Raw genomic sequence first — 20,283 nt, 5'->3', positions numbered from 1 at the left:
TACCAGGAAGTAGAGAACCAGCATGCACCATTAACCTTTCTGTTTGTTGTCTCCCTCCTTGCCTCTGTGTCTCTAAATGTCTAAGCAGTGATGCCCCTGTCCCTACTCCTCTTTCTCCCAGGTAGTCTAAGCAGTGATGCCCCTGTCCCTACTCCTCTTTCTCCCAGGTACCAGCTGAACCTGTTTGCGCGGATGTGTCTGGATCGTCAGTATTTGGCCATCAATAAGATCTCTGGCCAGCTGGACGTGGACTTGATCCTGCGCTGCATGTCTGATGAGGACCTGCCTTACGACCTGCGCGCTTCCTTCTGCCGAATGATGCTGCACATGCATGTGGACCGCGACCCCCAGGAACAGGTCACGCCTGTAAAGTATGCCCGCCTATGGTCTGAGATCCCCTCTGAGATCGCCATTGACGAGTGAGTGGCAGGGCCGACAGCCTATCAGGGTTGGGGAAAGGATTTAGTAGCTGGGACAATGGTCTATCAGGGTTGAGGAAAGGAATGACTAGCATGTCCATTGGCCATCAGGAATGGAGGAAGTGGAGTGAAGGAGTGAATACAATGTAGCCTTATAGCCTTATCAGTCTTGTGTAGTGTGAGAGTAGCATTAACATGGTAAGAGTTACAGAGTCATAAGTTGTCACCTGTCCCCTACCTGTATCCCTTGGTCCCAGCTATGACAACGACGGTACATCCAAGGATGAGATCAAGGAGCGTTTTGCCCTGACCATGGAGTTTGTCGAGAACTACCTAAGAGACGTGGTGTGTCAGAGCTTCCCATTCTCCGACAAGGAGAAGAACAAACTCACCTTCGAGGTAATTGGTCATAGCAGAATGAGTCTCAGTAGGACATGGATTAGCACTAGCTTTGTTCTCGCTTCCCATCTCTTTTGGTCTGTTCCCAGGTAGTGAATCTATCCAGGAACCTCATCTACTTTGGCTTCTACAACTTCAGTGACCTGCTGAGGCTAACCAAGATCCTACTGGCCATCCTGGACTGTGTCCACGTCAGCACCATCTTCCCCATCAACAAGCTGGAGAAGGGAGACGAGACTAAAGGTAGGACACAGTAACACACTGCCCCCCAGAGTGGTGAAATATCAAACATCAGTGGGGCTTGAATAGATTTGCAAATTTCCAGAAACATTCCTAAAGTTCCCAGGTTTTTCACCCCATGGCCAACAAAGGACCGAACAATTGTGCTCTCTAATGGAAAGAATACTGTATTTATTTGTTTTATTTTTTACTTTTGTGATTTACTAAGAAAAGGCTGTATGCTTTTTAAGTAGTACGTGTTCAGGAAGTGGAAATGTGTCTAATAAGCTATAAGACGTTTGTTAATGGATATTTATATTTTGTGTTTTAAGTTCAGTTTTACTTGGTGTTATCACTGTTACACACAATGGTTGGCCCAATCATGTGTGCCTGCGTGCATTTCCAGGCAGTAACGTGATGCGCTCCATCCACGGAGTGGGGGAGCTGATGACCCAGGTGGTCCTGAGAGGAGGGGGTTTCCTGCCTACCAACCCCATCAACCCCCCCAACGGGGACCAGGTCAAGACACAAACAGAGCCAGAGAAACAGGACATCCTTGTCATGGACACCAAGCTCAAGATCATAGAGATACTACAGGTAGAAAGACACACACACGCACACGCACACGCACACGCACACACACTCACTAACTATCGATGCATACATGCAGTGGACATACTGTATACACTCCTTTGCAAATGTCCCTCCCCCAAACTTGGTTCCCCTCCTTAACCCCAACCACTCATTCATAAACCCCATTGCTTATCCTAATATAATCCCTCTACTATACAATAGTCTTACTCATTTAGTATGTGTCATGTTCCTCCCGTCTCAATGCAGTTCATTCTGAATGTGCGACTGGACTACCGGATCTCCTGTCTGCTGTGTATCTTTAAGAGGGAGTTTGATGAGAGCAACTCCCAGTCTGATCTGTCTATAGCAGGAACCCATGAGGGACCAAACAACATGCCAGGTGGGAGAAGAAATCATCTTATGGCAGCCATCACTTGGTGTGACACCTCTTTGTGTGTTACTAAGGTCACTGAATTGTTTTCTCAGGAGCTCTGGACTTTGAGAACATAGAGGAGCAGGCAGAGGGGATATTTGGTGGAAGGTAACTGTTGTGATATGCTAAACCTGCAACAGTTAGTCAGGCTCATTTCAGTTCATTTTTCATACTTGGCATGGCCAATTCAGTTTGTCGTTTGTGAATGTGTTCAAATATGTGTGCTTGCGTGCCCACACCCAGTGAGGAGAACACCCCGTTGGACCTAGATGACGATGGTGGTAGGACCTTCCTGAGGGTCCTGCTCCACCTGACAATGCATGACTACCCTCCCCTGGTGTCCCGAGCCCTCCACCTGCTCTTCAGACACTTCAGCCAGAGACAGGAGGTTCTACAGGCCTTCAAACAGGTACTCTACTGCTACCCACCCACCATACAACTAGTATACTGTATATAGTAATGATGCATGGGCCAGGGATCTTTATGATACGCATCTGACCTGCAGTAAAAAAAAACTTCAGCCGCCTAATGTAATATAATACAAACGATGACCCACATCTCATATAAAGTAGCCAATTCTAAATGCATGAGTAGATTGTATAAACAGAAAGACCAGGGTTTTGAGCTGATTCATGAATCACAAAAGCATACCCATTAGCTATACTAATTTGCAGAGGTGGGACACAGTCATTGTTTTACAAGTCACAAGTAAGACTCAAGTCTCAAGTCAAGAACGACAAGTCGGTCCTAAACAAGTCATAATGTGCTCTTCACCAAATGTAATACCATTTCATAAGTGTAATAGTTTGTATAATAAATGTACGTAAATCATGAATGCTTTTAAAAATGTATTTATTTATTACTTTCCAAATAAACTTTATATTTCCATGGAAATACCTGGGTAGCCTTGAGAAAGACCCGCCCCCCCATAGTGATCGACTACTGAGGATTGGGGCGCAATCGGGGGCGCAATCGTGCAATGTAGGCTTGTACACAATCACCCAACCTTAACACACACACACATACACACCCTCTCTGTGTGGTTACAGTAGGCTAACGTATGTTAATGGTTTCAGGAACAGCAGTAACATCAGGCAGGATTTAGGCTACCAACAGCCTAGGCAGTTGTAGCTCAATCTTGGGTGCAATGATCACGTTCCCACACTGACTGACTGTGGAGGCTCATTGATTTAACATTACATTAGCCTACATGCTACACTAGCAAAGTTATATAAAGTTGTTAGCTATATTAGCCACGACTTACCGTTCTTTGTGCAGCTTCAAATGTCGAACGAAGTTGGAAGTTGTTGCGCCTCCATCTGTAATTTTCTTCCTGCATGTTTTCCAAGTTGCAATCCATTTTTTGTTGATACAGCGTAGTCTTTATTTCCGAAAATAATAATTTGGGGTATCATCTTTCCAAGGGCTCCATCTGAATTCACCTGCTGACATTCCTCTGCACTGCCACGCACAACTTTTTCTCAGCTGGCACAATGTGATTGGCTGCTGTCCGATTCAAACTGTAATCCATTAAATGAAGAGTTGATGCGCTGCACACTTTTTTTAATAGCATCATTTGTAATATTTGGGCTTGAGGAGGACATCAAGTCAGTCCAAGTCATGTGACTCAAGTCCACACCTCTGCTTATTTGGACATATTGTTATGCACTTATTGTGTGTTTTTCTGAATACGAATGTCTGCTAAATGACTAAAATGTTAAATGTAGTCCATACTGTCATACATACAGAATAGTCATACCATTATACTGTAGCCTACCAATGACCCCATTACTCACTTACCTAATATTCTTAGAGTAATTCCAATTATCCTAACAGACTATAAGTACCCGGTAGGGCTTTAGTCATGCTTGACCAGTAAATTACTTCATGACCTGACCAGGAAAACCTGTAGATATACACTCCAACTAGGGCCCAGAGATGATCCTTGTCCAGTCACATGACCAGGTAAAACTATTGTTCGTCTCTAATCATAAACCCCATACAACCATCCAAAATCTGGTATCCTCCATACTGGTGTCCTACCGGTGGGTTGCCCATGCCTCCAGGTCCAGTTGCTGGTGACCAGTCAGGATGTGGAGAACTACAAACAGATCAAGTCAGACCTGGACCAGCTACGCTCCATTGTGGAGAAGTCTGAGCTGTGGGTCTACAAGAGACTGGGGCCAGAAGAGGGCATGGACACTGGGGAACACTCTGCCGAGTCTCAACACAAGAAGGTACGGTAGTAGTCCGAGAAGGTACAGTAGTCGATTCAGATTCAGAGTGTTTGATAGGCACATGTACAGGGTTGCAGGTGTGATTGCAGGGTACAGTGAAAATCTTAGGCTTTGAGCAACATGCAGGACTCTAATAGTTCAATAAGGTACGGTAGTAGTCCAAGAAGGTACGGTAGTAGTCCAAGAAGGTACGGTAGTAGTCCAAGAAGGTACGGTAGTAGTCCAAGAAGGTACGGTAGTAGTCCAAGAAGGTACGGTAGTAGTCCAAGAAGGTATGGTAGTATGCATCCACAGAACAGGAGTTAGCCACCTAGTGCTTAACTCTGTGTGTTAAACTATGGCAATAGAGCGTTGGTGTTAGCCTGCTAGCTATCCTTTGGGAGAAATGCATTGGCTAATGGTCTTGTTCTTTAGGGTGACTCCAACTCAAGTGGCTCAGACAAACCAAAGAAACCAGAGAGCACCAGCAGCTACAACTACAGAGTGGTGAAGGAGGTGAAGTCTAAACAGTCTTTTTAACTTTTCATTATACTGTATTATCATATAGGTATCTGGGACAGATAGAGCTATGGGCAACATAGTGAACCCCTTTGTCTACACGTGTTGTGTGTGTAGATTCTGCTGCGTCTCAGCAGGTTGTGTGTTCAGGAGAGTCTGTCCGGCAGGAAGAGTAAGAAGCAGCAGCAGAGACTCCTCAGGAACATGGGGGCCCACACCGTGGTGCTGGAGTTACTGCAGATCCCCTATGAGAAGGTACTGTGTTTGTGTGGGCGTGTTTGTAGAGGTGTGTTTTTGTGCTCTCCATCCTTTCATCGTCGGTGTTGTCTCCAGGGGGAGGATGTGCGTATGCAGGAGATCATGAAACTGGCCCACCAGTTCCTGCAGAACTTCTGTGCAGGGAACCAGCAGAACCAGGCCCTGCTTCACAAACACATCAACCTGTTCCTCAACCCTGGGGTGAGACAGACTACACTGACCCACCATGACCTCACCACTGTTCTTACCATGACATTAACACTGTCTTACTCTAACCATCTCTTCTACTCTTTCTCTCTCTTTCTCTGTCTCTTCTGTGTCTCCCTCCCTCTTTCGCTCTCTCTCCCTCCCCCTGTTCTCACTCTTCCCCCCCTTTAGATCCTAGAGGCAGTCACCATGCAGCATATCTTCATGAATAACTTCCAGCTGTGCAGTGAGATCAATGAGCGAGTGGTGCAGCACTTTGTCCACTGCATCGAAACGCATGGCCGCAACGTCCAGTACCTCAAGTTCCTGCAGACCATCGTCAAGGCCGAGAGCAAGTTCATTAAGAAGTGTCAAGACATCGTCATGGCTGAGGTCTTTTTTCAGTAATAACCTCAGCATGTGTATTTGTCAACGTTTCAGTCTAGTTGACTCTTTTCAAGACAGTTAATTTGTCATTCTAAAAGAGTTGTCTATTTCTACAACTTGATACCTTAATACCAAATTATATGCAACTCAACTCCATCCCCAACAAATCCTATTCGGACATATTTGTCCATCCCTTTCCAACCTACCCTGTACCCTCCATTGACTCTATTTTTCTTTATTTTCTGTCCCTCTCTCCTCCATAGCTGGTGAATGCTGGTGAGGATGTGCTGGTGTTCTACAACGACCGTGCATCCTTCCAGACCCTGGTGACGATGATGCGGTCAGAGCGGGACCGTATGGATCAGAACAGTCCTCTGATGTACCACATTCACCTGGTAGAGCTGCTGGCTGTCTGCACTGAGGGAAAGAACGTCTACACTGAAATCAAATGTAACTCTCTGCTGCCTCTGGATGACATAGTGAGGGTGGTCACCCATGAGGACTGTATTCCTGAGGTGAGTTGAGGAGATGCAGGATGGAAGATGCAGAGAGAGAAGGGTGGGGATTAGGGTTAGACTTGAAGGTCTAGAGCAGGGGGCTATGGGTCTCCAAGACATCACAAGCCAACAGTACCAATTATCAACTAACCGTCCCCACAAAGGCCTGTATGCCCTCGTCCCCGTTTCACTCTTGTGGACAACTAATTGTTCACTAGCTGTCATCTTCTCTGTGTTAGACAGTTTTGAGCCTCACTCTATGGGAACAAACCCAGTATAACCATGTCAACTAACATCATGCTACTGTACTCCAGGCAAGGCCAAAGCTACAATCAAGATGCATTCATCATCATTGTAAAACAACTCCTAGGGGCATAGACAGGGTGTAATGATGGTATTTAATCCTGTCCTTTCCAGGTAAAGATAGCCTACATCAACTTCCTGAACCACTGCTATGTGGACACAGAGGTGGAGATGAAGGAGATCTACACCAGCAACCACATGTGGAAGCTCTTTGAGAACTTCCTGGTGGACATCTGCAGGGTGAGGGACAACACTTGCACAATAGTTCTATGTCTGAATGACTGATGAGTGTGGGTCAGGGTTTCAATTAAACTCATTTACAAGGCATCATTGGAGCACAATAGTATAATTATTAGCCTAACACAGTTTATCCTCCTGTACTATACTGTACGTATCCCTGCATTCATTTCAGTATTCAGACTATATAGATGTTATAAGGGCAGTACAACTACAGGTGAAACAGGAGTGAGTTGTGGTCACCTTCTTGACCTTGTGTCTTCTGCAGGTGTGCAATAACACGAGTGACCGCAAACACGCCGACGCGGTCCTGGAGAGCTACGTGACCGAGACAGTCATGGGCATCGTGACCACCTTCTTCAGCTCACCCTTCTCCGACCAGTCCACCAGCCTGCAGGTAACCACTGACAACCAACAACTAACCACTGTTATCCATTTTACATGATTGTGTTGACCGAAACCAAACTGGTTTGGATCAGATATTTTCTTTTCACATTGTTGAAACCGTCCTGAAAAGGACAGTGGTGGATGTGTAACTAGGCCGGCTCAGTAAAGCTTGGTTTGGCTCGCCTCGGAGTAAGACAGTGCTAATGTCATGGTTGAAGGTTTAATAATGACCAAAAATGTATCTGTAGAAAGAGCAGCTCCCAGCTCCCAAGAGGCACCTGTCTCTCTCCTAACATCGCCCCTCCCACAACTATTGTTACCTTTAACCCCCAGCCCCCTCCCTCTCTTTCATCACTTTATTGTATAGTGTAGGTGACCAGGACCATGTTTGTAAATATGGATAGATATACTAATAGTCACCAAATCTACATTTAACCACATATGCATACAGCCCTCCATTGACATAACCTAATGGTTTCACCCCACGGCTGAACATGATTAAAATACACCTGGCGGGTTTTAAGCTTTTTCGGCAGGATAGAACAGCAGCTTCTGGTAAGACAAGGGGCGGCGGTCTATGTATATTTGTAAACAACAGCTGGTGCACGAAATCTAAGGAAGTCTCTGTTTTGCTCGCTTGAGGTAGAGTATCTCATGATAAGATGTAGACCACACTATTTACCAAGAGAGTTTACATCTATTTTTTGTAGCCATCTATATACCACCACAGACTGATGCTGGCACTAAGACCGCACTCAATGAGCTGTATACGGTCATGAGCAAACAGGAAAACGTTCATCCAGAGGCAGCTCTCCTAGTGGGTGGGGACTTTAATGCAGGGAAACTCAAATCCATTCTACCTAATCATTACCAGCATGTTAAATGTGCAACCCGAGGGGGGGAAAAAACTCTAGACCACCTTTACTCCACACACAGAGCCCTGTCGATGTTAATGGGGGCCTGTTCAGCCCTCCCTTTCCTGTAGTCCACGATCAGCTCACATTGAGGGAGAGGTTGTTGTCCTGGCACCACACTGACAGTTTTCTGACCTCCACCCTATAGGCCGTCTCATCATTGTCGGTGATCAGTCCTACCACTGTTCTGTCGTCAGCAAACTTAATGATAGTGTTGGAATCATGTTTGGCCATGCAGTCGTGGGTAAACAAGGAGTATAGAAGGGGACTAAGTACACACCCCTTAGGGCCCCCAGTGTTAAGGATCAGCATGGCAGACGTGTTGTTGCCTACTCTTACCACCTGGGGACGGCCCGTCAGGAAGTCCAGGATCCAGTTACAGAGGGAGGTGTTTAGTCCCCAAGTCCTTAGTTAGTGATGAGCTCCGTGGGCACTATGGTGTTGAACACTGAGCTGTAGTCAATGAACAGCATTATCACATAGGTGTTCCTTTTGTCCAGGTGGGAAAGGGCAGTGAGGAGTGCGATTGAGTCATATGTGGATCTGTTGGGGCGGCATGCAAATTAGAATGGGTCTATGGTGTCCGGGGGGATGCTGTTGATGTTAACCATGACCAGCCTTTCATAGCACTTAATGGCTACCGATGTGAGTGCTACGGGGCGGTAATCATTTAGGCAGGTTACCTTAGCTTCCTTGGTCACGGACTATGGTGGTCTGCTTGAAACGTAGATATTACAGACACGGTCAGGGAGAGGTTGAAAATGTCACTGAGACACTTGACAGTTGGTCCACCCATGCTTTAAATACATGTCCTGGTAATCTGTCTGGCCCAGTGGCACAATCCTGTTTTGTAGCTCTACGGACAGTTCTTTTGACCTCATGCTTGGTTTTTGCTCTGACATGCACTGTCAACTGTGGGACCTTATATAGACAGGTGTGTTCCTTTCCAAATCTAGTCCAGTCAATTGAATTTACCACAAGTGGACTCCAATCAAGTTGTAGAAACATCTCAAGGATGATCCATGGAAACCAGATACACCGGAGCTCAATTTCAAGTCTCATAGCAAAGGGTCTGAATACGTATGTAAATGTATTTCTGTTTTTTATTTTTAATACATTTGCAAAAATGTCTAAACTTGTTTTCAATTTGTGATTATGGGCTATTGTGTATATATTGATGATAAATGAGTCAGGGGGTCTGAATAATTTCTGAATGTACTGTACATATCAATGGTGTACCAGCTAAATTGCAGTAGTATGAAGGAATAGGTCCATTCTATGAATTCTATTTCTATGATAGAAATGACACCCACCCTGTATTTAAGAGCATGTTGTATATCAAGCGTTGGCGGGCACAACACAAAAACCTCAGATGATGTGAAATAGGGTCTAAGCTTCAATATATGCAAATATGATTTAAAAAAAATTACATCTGAGTTTATGCATTTTTAGATAATTCACAATAAAGGTTTAAAAATAAATACATATTACAAAATATTATTTTGAAGTTTCAAGTACAACACTGTTTGTAAGCTTTTAAATGATATCACACTCAATGGGTTACCTTTTCCAGTGATGAAGACATGAATGTCTCGTGGTATGCATAATGGGTCAACTTTGATCACTTTTATTTTTTATATATATATTTTATTTATTTATATATATATATATCACTAGGCAAGTCAGTTAAGAACAAATTATTATTTCAATGACGGCCTACCACGGCCAAACCCGGACTACTATCACCGCTGGATGTGATGCAGGGGACTCCCAATCACGGCCGGATGCATCCTGAATTCAGGTCTAAAAATAAACATTTCTTTGGGCAAACATGTATAGAAAGTTTTGTGTAAATCAAAAAAGGGATGCTGTCAAAAAGTGATTGAATTCAAATGGGTTTAAGCTATAGGCTCTTAAGTGATTCCTACCAATTTCTGAAAATGTAGATGGTGAATCACATAACTCTAGATAAGGTGTGTGTGTGTGTGTGTGTGTGTGTGTGTGTGTGTGTGTGTGTGTGTGTGTGTGTGTGTGTGTGTGTGTGTGTGTGTGTGTGTGTGTGTGTGTGTGTGTGTGTGTGTGTGTGTGTGTGTGTGTGTGTCCGAGCAATACGGTTTAAAATGCACCCCTTCTCTGAACATAGAGTGACGTACTGTCAGAGAACGCCAGTACACACCTCCTTCCCTCAGTTCCTTCAACCTCGTTTGCCATTTCTGTCTTTCATCCTGGAACATGGAGTTAGTCATCATCCTAGCCTGAGAGGGCTGTAGCCTCTTGCTGTGACCGTCTATAATGATTATCATGACGTTTTCCTGTTGTACAGTCATATCCTTGGTAGACAACATGCAGTAATTGTTGATCATTGTGTTCAATGTCCATTCTTGTACTTCTTGGTAAACGGCTCGCTCTTCAATTCCTAGAATAGAAGACATTAGACCTTCTAGACCCCTCAAACTGAACTCTGGACCAGGAAGGCAGTTCCATTGCATTTTTTCCCCATTATTCCCTTTTAATCATGCACTGATTTAGATCTGTGACACCAGGTGGGTGCAATTTAATTGTCATGTAGCAGCAGGCTCCGGAACCCGTAGGGCAAGAGTTGATTATTATGGGCATCTGCACCAGTGTGTAGAGCAAGGTTCCCCAACTGGTTGCCTCCTGGCAAAATTTGGCCCACGGGTGATTTTATTTGGCCCCCCAAGTTTTCTGAACAATTTTATTTTATTTTTTATTGTTGGACAGAATACTGTAAAGACACCAGCAAAATCAGCTGCAAGTGATTTTGATCATCTGTTCCAAAGTAGTCCCACGCACAATGTGATCATATGTAATGTGATTATGTTTTAGTCAAATATTATATCTGTTTGGCCTTTTTACGGTCAATTTGCAGTCAACAAAATATTTGTAATTATCTTCCGGCCCCCTGACCATCCGCTCAAGAAAAAAAAAACATCCGCGTCTTAATCTACTTGATAATCCCTGGCGTAGAGACTGTGTAAGAGAGGTGAGATACCAGGTTATCAAGTGGCTTGTCCTGAATATTGTCACTGACAATTATTTTATTTTCTGACTGCTTTCATCCTCTGCTGCAGGCCTCATGTTTGGGGAAAATGATAGAGGTATTTTATTTACATTTATTGGAATGGGGACCACACACATCTGGGTGCTAATGTTTCGTGCGTGAGTATGCAGGTGCATGTGCTTTTCCATCCCATTACCTCAGCTGGTGTTGGTAGGGTTAGACAACCTTAGCACAAATGCAATGTTTCCTCTCCAATTTTTGTCTGAATACAAACTATTTTTGTTTAGTCATGTTCAGTTGGTCTGACAGGGTGTTGTCACTGTGGTGTCACACAGGGGTTTGGGTGGGCTGGGCCAATATGACGGTGTGATGTTGGTGCTTGGTGTTTCACATGGGAAAGCTAACTGCTGCTAAACCCAGCAGTTTGATTCTTCACCTCCACCCTGCTGGCCTGGTTACAGGTGTTATCACCTGTGGTGTAAGGTAACAGGTTGTGAAGATGCAGCAGAATCTGAGGCAGATTTCCCATTGTGCCATCATGTTGTTTCACATGGTTAGGTGTAGTGGTCGACCGATTATGATTTTTCGATACCGATTATTGGAGGACCAAAAGAGTCGATACCGATTAACCGGACGATTTAAAAAAAATGTAATTCAAAAATATATTTTAAAAAAGTATTTGTAATAATGACAATTACAACAATACTGATTTAACACTTATTTTAACTTAATATAATACATCAATAAAATCAATTTAGCCTCAAGTAGATAATGAAACATGTTCAATTAGGTTTAAATAATGCAAAAACAAACTGTTGGAGAAGAACGTAAAAGTGCAATATGTGCTATGTAAGAAAGCTAACGTTTCAGTTCCTTGCTCAGAACACGAGAACATATGAAAGCTGGTGGTTCCTTTTAACATGAGTCTTCAATATTCCCAGGTAAGAAGTTTTAGATTGTAGTTATTATAGGACTATTTCCCTCTATACCATTTGTATTTCATTAACCTTTGACTATTGGATGTTCTTATAGGCACTTTAGTATTGCCAGTGTAACAGTATAGCTTCCGTCCCTCTCCTCGCTCCTCCCTGGGCTCGAACCAGCAACACAACGACAACAGCCACCACATCGAAGCAGCGTTACCCATGCAGAGCAAGGGAAACAACCACCCCAAGGCTCAGAGCGAGTGAAGTTTGAAATGCTATTAGCGCGTGCTAACTAGCCAGCCATTTCACTTCGGTCACACCAGCCTCATCTCGGGAGTTGATAGGTTTGAAGTCATAAACAGCGCAATGCTTGATGCACAACGAAGACCTGCTGGCAAAACGCACTAAAGTGCTGTTTGAATGAATGTTTACTCGCCTGCTTCTGCCTACCACCGCTCAGTCAGATACTTTGATACTTGTATGCTCAGTCAGATTATATGCAACACAGGACACACTAGATAATATCTAGTAATATCATCAACCATGTGTAGTTAACTAGTGATTATGATTGATTGTTTTTTATAAGTTTAATGCCAGCTAGCAACTTACCTTGGCTTACTGCATTTGTGTAACAGGCAGTCTACTTGTGGAGTGCAACGAGAGAGAGGCAGGTCGCTATTGCGTTGCACTATTTAACTGTACGGTTGCAAGATGGGGTCCCCCGAGCTGACAAGGTGAAAATCTGTCTTTCTGCCCCTGAACGAGGCAGTTAACCCACTGTTCCTAGGCCGTCGTTGAAAATAAGAATGTGTTCTTAACTGACTTAGTTAAATAAAGATTAAATAAAGGTGTAAAAAAAATAATATATATATATATTTAAATAAAAAATCTGGAAATCGTCACCCAAAACTACCGATTTCCGATTGTTATGAAAACTTGAAATGGGCCCTAATTAATCGGCCATTCCGATTAATCGGTCGACCTCTAGTCAGGTGTACATTTGATTTGTAATGGTGGAGACTTGATATTAAGTGTGAGTTGGAAACATTCCTGTTTAGGTATACAATAGCATTGTTCTATAGACCTTATAGTATTATCTACACTGAACAAAAATGTAAATGCAACATGTAACAATTTCAAATATTTTACTGAGTTACTGTTGATATAAGGAAATAAGTCAATTGAAATAAATGAATTTGGCCCAAATCTATGGATTTCACATTACTGCGAATACAGATATGCATCTGTTGGTCACAGATAAAAAAAAATAAAAAAATTAAAGGTAGGAGCGTGGATCAGAAAACCAGTCAGTATCTGGTTCGCCTCATGCAGTGTGACATCTCCTTTTGCATAGAGTTGATCAGGCCTTTGATTGTGGCCTGTGGAATATTGTCCCACTCCACTTCAATGGCTGTGCGAAGTTGCTGGATATTGGCGGGAACTGGAACACCCTGTCGTACACATTGATCCTGAGCATCCTGAACATGCTCAATGGGTGATCTGTCTGAGTATGCAGGCCATGGAAGAACTGGGACATTTTCAGCTTCAAGGAATTGTGTATAGATCTTGCGACATGATGGTGTGCATTACCATGCTAAAACATGAGATGATGGCGGCAAATGAATGGCACAGCAATGGGCCTCAGGATCATGGTATCTCTGTGCATTCAAATTGCCATCGATATTTTGTTCATTGTCTGTAGCATATGCTTGCCCATACCATGACTCTACCGCCACGATAGGGCACTCTGTTCACAACGTTGACATCAGCATATCGCCCACATGTCACCATACACGCTGTCTGCCATCTGCCCGGTACATTTTAATCTGGTATTCATCCGTGAAGAGCACACTTCTCCAGCGTCCAGTGGCCATCGAAGGTGAGCATTTTCCCACTGCAGTCAGTTACAACGTCAGACCCTGGTGAGGACAACGAGCAAGCAGATGACCTTCCCTGAGATGGTTTCTGACAGTTTGTGCAGAAATTCTTTGGTTGTGCAAACCCACAGGTTCATCAGCTATCCGGGTGGCTGGTCTTAGATGATCTCGCAGGTGAAGAAGCCTGGATGTGGAGTTCCTGGGCGTGGTCACAGATGGTCTGCGGTTGGGAAACCGGTTGGAAGTACTGACAAATTCTCTAAAATGACGTTAGAGGCGGCTTAGGGTAGAAAAATGTACATTTAGTTCTCTGGCTGTCAGGGTTTTCCTGTGGTGAAGTAGAGGAGGACCAAAACGCAGCGTGGTTATATTGACTCATGTTTAATCAAAAAACGGATAAACATGAACACTACAAAACAATGAACATGGAAAACCAAAAACAGCCCTATCTGGTGCAAAACACAGAGACAGGAACAATCACCCACAAAACCCAACACAAAACAGGCTACCTAAATATGGTTCCCAATCAGAGACAATGACTAACACCTGCCTCTGATTGAGAACCATATCAGGCCAAACATAGAAATAGACAAACCAGACACACAACATAGAATGCCCACCCAGCTCACGTCCTGACCAACACTAAAACAAGGAAAACACATACGAACGATGGACAGAACGTGACAGAACCCCCCCCCAAGGTGCGGACTCCGAACGCACAACCTAAACCTATAGGGGAGGGTCTGGGTGGGCATCTCTCCGCGGTGGCGGCTCTGGCGCTGGACGTGGACCCCACTCTGTAATAGTCTTAGTCCACCTCCTTAGTGTCCCTTGAGTTGCAACCCTCGCCGCTAACCTTGGCCTAGGAAACCTAACAATGGGCCCCACTGGACTGAGGTAGCTCGGGACCGAGGGGAAGCTCGGGGACCGAGGGGAAGCTCGGGGACCGAGGGGAAGCTCGGGGACCGGGGGGAAGCTCGGGACCGAGGGCAAGCTCGGGACCGAGGGGAAGCTCGGGAGTGAGAGGAAGCTCGGGAGTGAGAGGAAGCTCGGGAGTGAGAGGGAGCTCGGGAGTGAGAGGGAGCTCGGGAGTGAGAGGGAGCTCGGGAGTGAGAGGAAGCTCTGGAGTGAGAGGAAGCTCAGGCAGGTTGATGGATCTACCAGATCCTGGCTGGCTGGTGGTTCCGGCAGATCCTGGCTGACTGGCACTTCTGGCGGATCCTGGCTGAATGGCGGATCTAACTGATCCTGGCTGACTGGCGGATCCTGGCCGACTGGCGGATCCTGGCCGACTGGCGGATCCTGGCAGACTGGCGGATCCTGGCCGACTGGCGGATCCTGGCCGACTGGCGGATCCTGGCCGACTGGCGGATCCTGGCCGACTGGCGGATCCTGGCCGACTGGCGGATCCTGGCCGACTGGCGGATCCTGGCCGACTGGCGGATCCTGGCCGACTGGCGGATCCTGGCCGACTGGCGGATCCTGGCCGACTGGCAGTTCTGGCCGACTGGCGGATCCTGGCCGACTGGCAGTTCTGGCGGATCCTGGCTGACTGGTAGTTCTGGCAGACCCTGGCTGACTGGCGGACCCTGGCTGACTGGCGGACCCTGGCTGACTGGCGGACACTGGCTGACTGGCAGTTCTGGCGGATCCTGGCTGACTGGTAGTTCTGGCAGATCCTGGCAGACTGGCGGACCCTGGCTGACTGGCGGACCCTGGCAGACTGGCGGACCCTGGCAGACTGGCGGATCCTGGCACACTGGCGGATCCTGGCAGACTGGCGGATCCTGGCTGAATGGCGGATCTAACTGATCCTGGCACACTGGCGGATCCTGGCACACTGGCGGATCCTGGCACACTGGCGGATCCTGGCACACTGGCAGATCTGGCAGATCCTGGCTGACTGGCACTTCTGGCGGATCCTGGCACACTGGCGGATCCTGGCACACTGGCAGATCCTGGCTGAATGGCGGATCTAACTGATCCTGGCACACTGGCGGATCCTGGCACACTGGCGGATCCTGGCACACTGGCAGATCCTGGCAGATCCTGGCCGACTGGCAGTTCTGGCGGATCCTGGCTGAATGGCGGATCTAACTGATCCTGGCCGACTGGCGGATCCTGGAAGATCCTGGCCGACTGGCAGATCTGGCAGATCCTGGCCGACTGGCAGTTCGGGCAGATCCTGGCTGACTGGCACTTCTGGCGGATCCTGGCTGAATGGCGGATCTAACTGATCCTGGCAGACTGGCAGATCCTGGCAGACTGGCGGATCCTGGCAGACTGGCGGATCCTGGCAGACTGGCGGATCCTGGCTGACTGGCGGCACTGGCGGCGCTGGGCAGACTGGCGGCACTTGCGGCGCTGGGCAGACTGGCGGCGCTGGGCAGACTGGTAGCTCAGACAGCGCTGGGCTGACTGGTAGCTCAGACGGCGCTGGGCAGACTGGCGGCACTGGCGGCGCTGGGCAGACTGGCGGCGCTGGGCAGACTGGCGGCGCTGGGCAGACTGGTAGCTCAGACGGCGCTGGGCAGACTGGTAGCTCAGACGGCGCTGAGCAGACTGGTAGCTCAGACGGCGCTGGGCAGACGGGTAGCTCAGACGGCGCTGGGCAGACTGGCGGCACTGCCGGCGCTGGGCAGACTGGCGGCGCTGGGCAGACTGGCGGCACTGGCGGAGCTGGGCAGACTGGTAGCTCAGACGGCGCTGGGCAGACTGGTAGCTCAGACGGCGCTGGGCAGACTGGCGGCGCTGGACAGACTGGTAGCTCAGCCGGCGCTGGGCAGACTGGCGGCACTGGCGGCTCTGGGCAGACAGGAGAAAAAGGCTCTGGTAGCGCTGGACTGAGGAGCACTGGTGCCTCTGGAATGAGGGGCTCTGGCGCCTCTGGCATGAGGGGCGGTAGCTCTGACCGCGCCGGACAGGCGGGAGACTCTGGCTGCGCTGGAGAGGAGGAAGGCTCCGGCAGCGCTGGACAGGCGGGACGCACTGTAGGCCTGATGCGTGGTGCTGGCACTGGTATGCCGTGCATACTATGCCAAACCAACAGCTTTCTTTCTACTCTGTCCAATACATCCTCCACACTCTCAGACTCAGCACTCTGCTTCACCGACAGCTCCAATTCCATCCATGGCTCTGCCCAGGGTCCTTCTCCATCAAGGATCTCCTCCCAAGTCCATTTATCCAAATAATGCAGCATCTCCCAATGCTGCCGCTGCTGCTCCTGTTGCTGCTGCCGCTGCTCCTGTTGCTGCTGCTGCTTTTGCCGTTGCCCGTTACCACGCCGCTTGGTCCTTGGTTGGTGGGTGATTCTGTCAGGGTTTTCCTGTGGTGAAGTAGAGGAGGACCAAAACGCAGCGTGGTTATATTGACTCATGTTTAATCAAAAAACGGATAAACATGAACACTACAAAACAATGAACATGGAAAACCAAAAACAGCCCTATCTGGTGCAAAACACAGAGACAGGAACAATCACCCACAAAACCCAACACAAAACAGGCTACCTAAATATGGTTCCCAATCAGAGACAATGACTAACGCCTGCCTCTGATTGAGAACCATATCAGGCCAAACATAGAAATAGACAAACCAGACACACAACATAGAATGCCCACCCAGCTCACGTCCTGACCAACACTAAAACAAGGAAAACACATACGAACGATGGACAGAACGTGACACTGGCAACAGCTCTGGTGAACATTCCTGCAGTCAGCATGCCAATTGCACGCTCCCTCAACTTGAGACATCTGTGGCATGGATTTGTGTGACAAAACTGCACATTTTAGTGGCATTTTATTGTCCCCAGCACGTGTAATGATCATGCTGTTTAATCAGCTTCTTGATATGCCACCCCTGTCAGGTGGATGGATTATCTTGGCTAAGGAGAAATGCTCATTAACAGGGATGTAAACAAATGTGTGCATAAAATTTGAGAAAAGTAAGCTTATTTTGCTTATCGAAAATTTCAGTGATGTTTTATTTCAGCTCATGATACATGGGACCAACACTTTACACTTGCGTTTATATTTTTGTTCAGTGTCGTTGATCTGTGTTATATTATTATTATTCTCCCTCTACCTTCTCCCTGTCCCCAGACCAGACAGCCTGTGTTTGTTCAGCAGTTACAGGCAGTGTTCAGAGTGTATCACTGTAACTGGCTGGTCCCAGTTCAGAAGGGCTCAGTGGAGAGCTGTATCAAGGTGCTGTCTGACGTGGGTAAGGAGGACAACACATTCCTATCACTAACCCCCAACACTGATTATATCATCAACTAACAAAGACAACTCAAAATAATAAGTAGTTCTATGAACTACTCTGGTGTATGTATAGATTTGACATGCTATATAACACTTTATTTATGTATGTTTTCAAAGAAATCTAACTTGATGTTAGTAATTTGTTGTTCTTTTGTTAGTCAAATCCCCTGATGAGGCAGAGGTATTATGATTGGGATGTACTCTAAAGATGAGTGTTGTATCATACTGCCTGTAAGACCTCTTCACACACATTATTTGTCTTTCTTGGTGTGTGACAGCTAAAGGGCGAGCCATCGCCATCCCAGTGGATCTGGACAGCCAGGTGAACAACCTGTTTGTGAAGTCCAACAACATCGTCCAGAAGACAGCAATGTCCTGGAGAATGTCTGCCCGCAATGCTGCCCGCAGAGACTCTGTACTGACCGCTTCACGAGACTACAGGAACATAATTGAGAGACTGCAGGTGGGTATACTGTTTGTGAGTCCGTCTGTCCTTTAAACGTGTCTCTATCTTAACCCTCCCCCTCCATATCTCCCTCCGTTCCTCACTCCCCCTCCGTAGGACATAGTGTCAGCTCTAGAGGACCGTCTGCGTCCGTTGGTCCAGGCTGAGCTGTCTGTCCTAGTGGATGTGCTGCATCGGCCAGAGCTGCTCTTTCCGGAGAACACAGACTCCCGCAGGAAGTGTGAGAGTGGCGGATTCATCTGCAAGTACGTGTGTTCACGCTAACAATCCCACCCCAACCATATACAAAGTATACAGTGTCTGGGATATTATATGGACATATGGTTAAAAAAAAAAAAATAATATTGAAAACCAAATTAAAGAAAGGCACATTGCCAATTCCTGATGAATGTATTTATTGGTTGGAGGAATTCAACCAAGCACTTCCTTCAGCTCTGTTCAACATGATAACATAACTTGCATGGTGAAGAGCAGGAAGCCATTGAAGGTGTTATGACCATATGAATAGATAGATCTGGTAGATTGATGGAAGCGGGATGCATTAGATTCTGACTCTCCATCCAGTATTAACTTCAGCAGTGTACACTCATGGCCAAAAGTTTTGAGAATGACACAAATATTAACTTTCACAGTCTGCTGCCTCAGTTTGTATGATGGCGATTTGCATATACTCCAGAATGTTATGAAGAGTGATCAGATGAATTGCAATTAATTGCAAAGTCCCTCTTTGCCATGCAAATGAACTGAATACCCAAAAAACATTTCCACTGCATTTCAGCCCTGCCACAAAAGGACCAGCTGACATCATGTCAATGATTATCTCGTTAACACAGGTGTTAGTGTTGACGAGGACGAGGCTGGAGATCACTCTGTCATGCTGATTGAGTTCGAATAACAGACTGGAAGCTTCAAAAGGAGTGTGGTGCTTGGAATCATTGTTCTTCCTCTGTCAACCATGGTTACCTGCAAGGAAACACGTGCCGTCATCATTGCTTTGCAAAAAAAGGGCTTCACAGGCAAGGATATTGCTGCCAGTAAGATTGCACCTAAATCAACCATTTATCGGATCATCAAGAACTTCAAGGAGAGCGGTTCAATTGTTGTGAAGAAGGCTTCAGGGTGCCCAAGAAAGTCCAGTAAGCGCCAGGACCGTCTCCTAAAGTTGATTCAGCTGCGGGATTGGGGAACCACCAGTACAGAGCTTGCTCAGGAATGGCAGCAGGCAGGTGTGAGTGCATCTGCACGCACAGTGAGGTGAAGACTTTTGGAGAGTGGCCTGGTGTCAAGAAGTGCAGCAAAGAAGCTACTTCTCTCCAGGAAAAACATCAGGGACAGACTGATATTCTGCAAAAGGTACAGGGATTGGACTGCTGAGGACTGGGGTAAAGTCATTTTCTCTGATGAATCCTCTTTCCGATTGTTTGGGGCATCCAGAAAAAAGCTTGTCCGGACAAGGTGAGCGCTACCATCAGTCCTGTGTCATGCCAACAGTAAAGCATCCCGAGACCATTCATGTGTGGGGTTGCTTCTCAGCCAAGGGAGTGGGCTCACTCCCAATTTTGCCTAAGAACACAGCCATTAATAAAGAATGGTACCAACACATCTTCCCGAGAGCAACTTCTCCCAACCATCCAGGAACAGTTTGGTGTCGAACAATGCCTTTTCCAGCATGATGGAGCACCTTGCCATAAGGCAAAAGTGATAACTAAGTGGCTCGGAGAACAAAACATCGATATTTTGGGTCCATGGCCAGGAAACTCCCCAGACCTTAATCCCATTGAGA

The 20,283-nt window shown here is 46.6% G+C and overlaps 1 protein-coding gene across 4 annotated transcripts in view; it reads left to right on the top strand.

The window, feature by feature from the left end:
- LOC118400343 (inositol 1,4,5-trisphosphate receptor type 1-like) overlaps positions 1-20,283 on the top strand; it is a 218,401-nt gene that overhangs the window by 56,852 nt on the left and 141,266 nt on the right. For all 4 annotated transcript variants that reach the window (XM_052473596.1, XM_052473595.1, XM_052473594.1 and 1 more), the window contains exons 20-37: positions 168-419; positions 677-818; positions 908-1,061; positions 1,444-1,634; positions 1,878-2,010; positions 2,097-2,151; positions 2,287-2,452; positions 4,110-4,280; positions 4,695-4,775; positions 4,896-5,033; positions 5,112-5,237; positions 5,415-5,615; positions 5,873-6,124; positions 6,524-6,649; positions 6,915-7,043; positions 17,873-17,993; positions 18,313-18,497; positions 18,597-18,745. In XM_052473596.1, coding sequence (XP_052329556.1) covers positions 168-419; positions 677-818; positions 908-1,061; positions 1,444-1,634; positions 1,878-2,010; positions 2,097-2,151; positions 2,287-2,452; positions 4,110-4,280; positions 4,695-4,775; positions 4,896-5,033; positions 5,112-5,237; positions 5,415-5,615; positions 5,873-6,124; positions 6,524-6,649; positions 6,915-7,043; positions 17,873-17,993; positions 18,313-18,497; positions 18,597-18,745 — 2,772 coding nt within the window. The remainder of the gene's footprint in view (positions 1-167; positions 420-676; positions 819-907; positions 1,062-1,443; positions 1,635-1,877; positions 2,011-2,096; positions 2,152-2,286; positions 2,453-4,109; positions 4,281-4,694; positions 4,776-4,895; positions 5,034-5,111; positions 5,238-5,414; positions 5,616-5,872; positions 6,125-6,523; positions 6,650-6,914; positions 7,044-17,872; positions 17,994-18,312; positions 18,498-18,596; positions 18,746-20,283) is intronic.

The sequence above is a fragment of the Oncorhynchus keta genome, chromosome 21 (assembly GCF_023373465.1).
Source record: "Oncorhynchus keta strain PuntledgeMale-10-30-2019 chromosome 21, Oket_V2, whole genome shotgun sequence".
NCBI lineage: Eukaryota > Metazoa > Chordata > Actinopteri > Salmoniformes > Salmonidae > Oncorhynchus > Oncorhynchus keta.
This window is presented reverse-complemented; position numbering and strand designations above follow the sequence as displayed.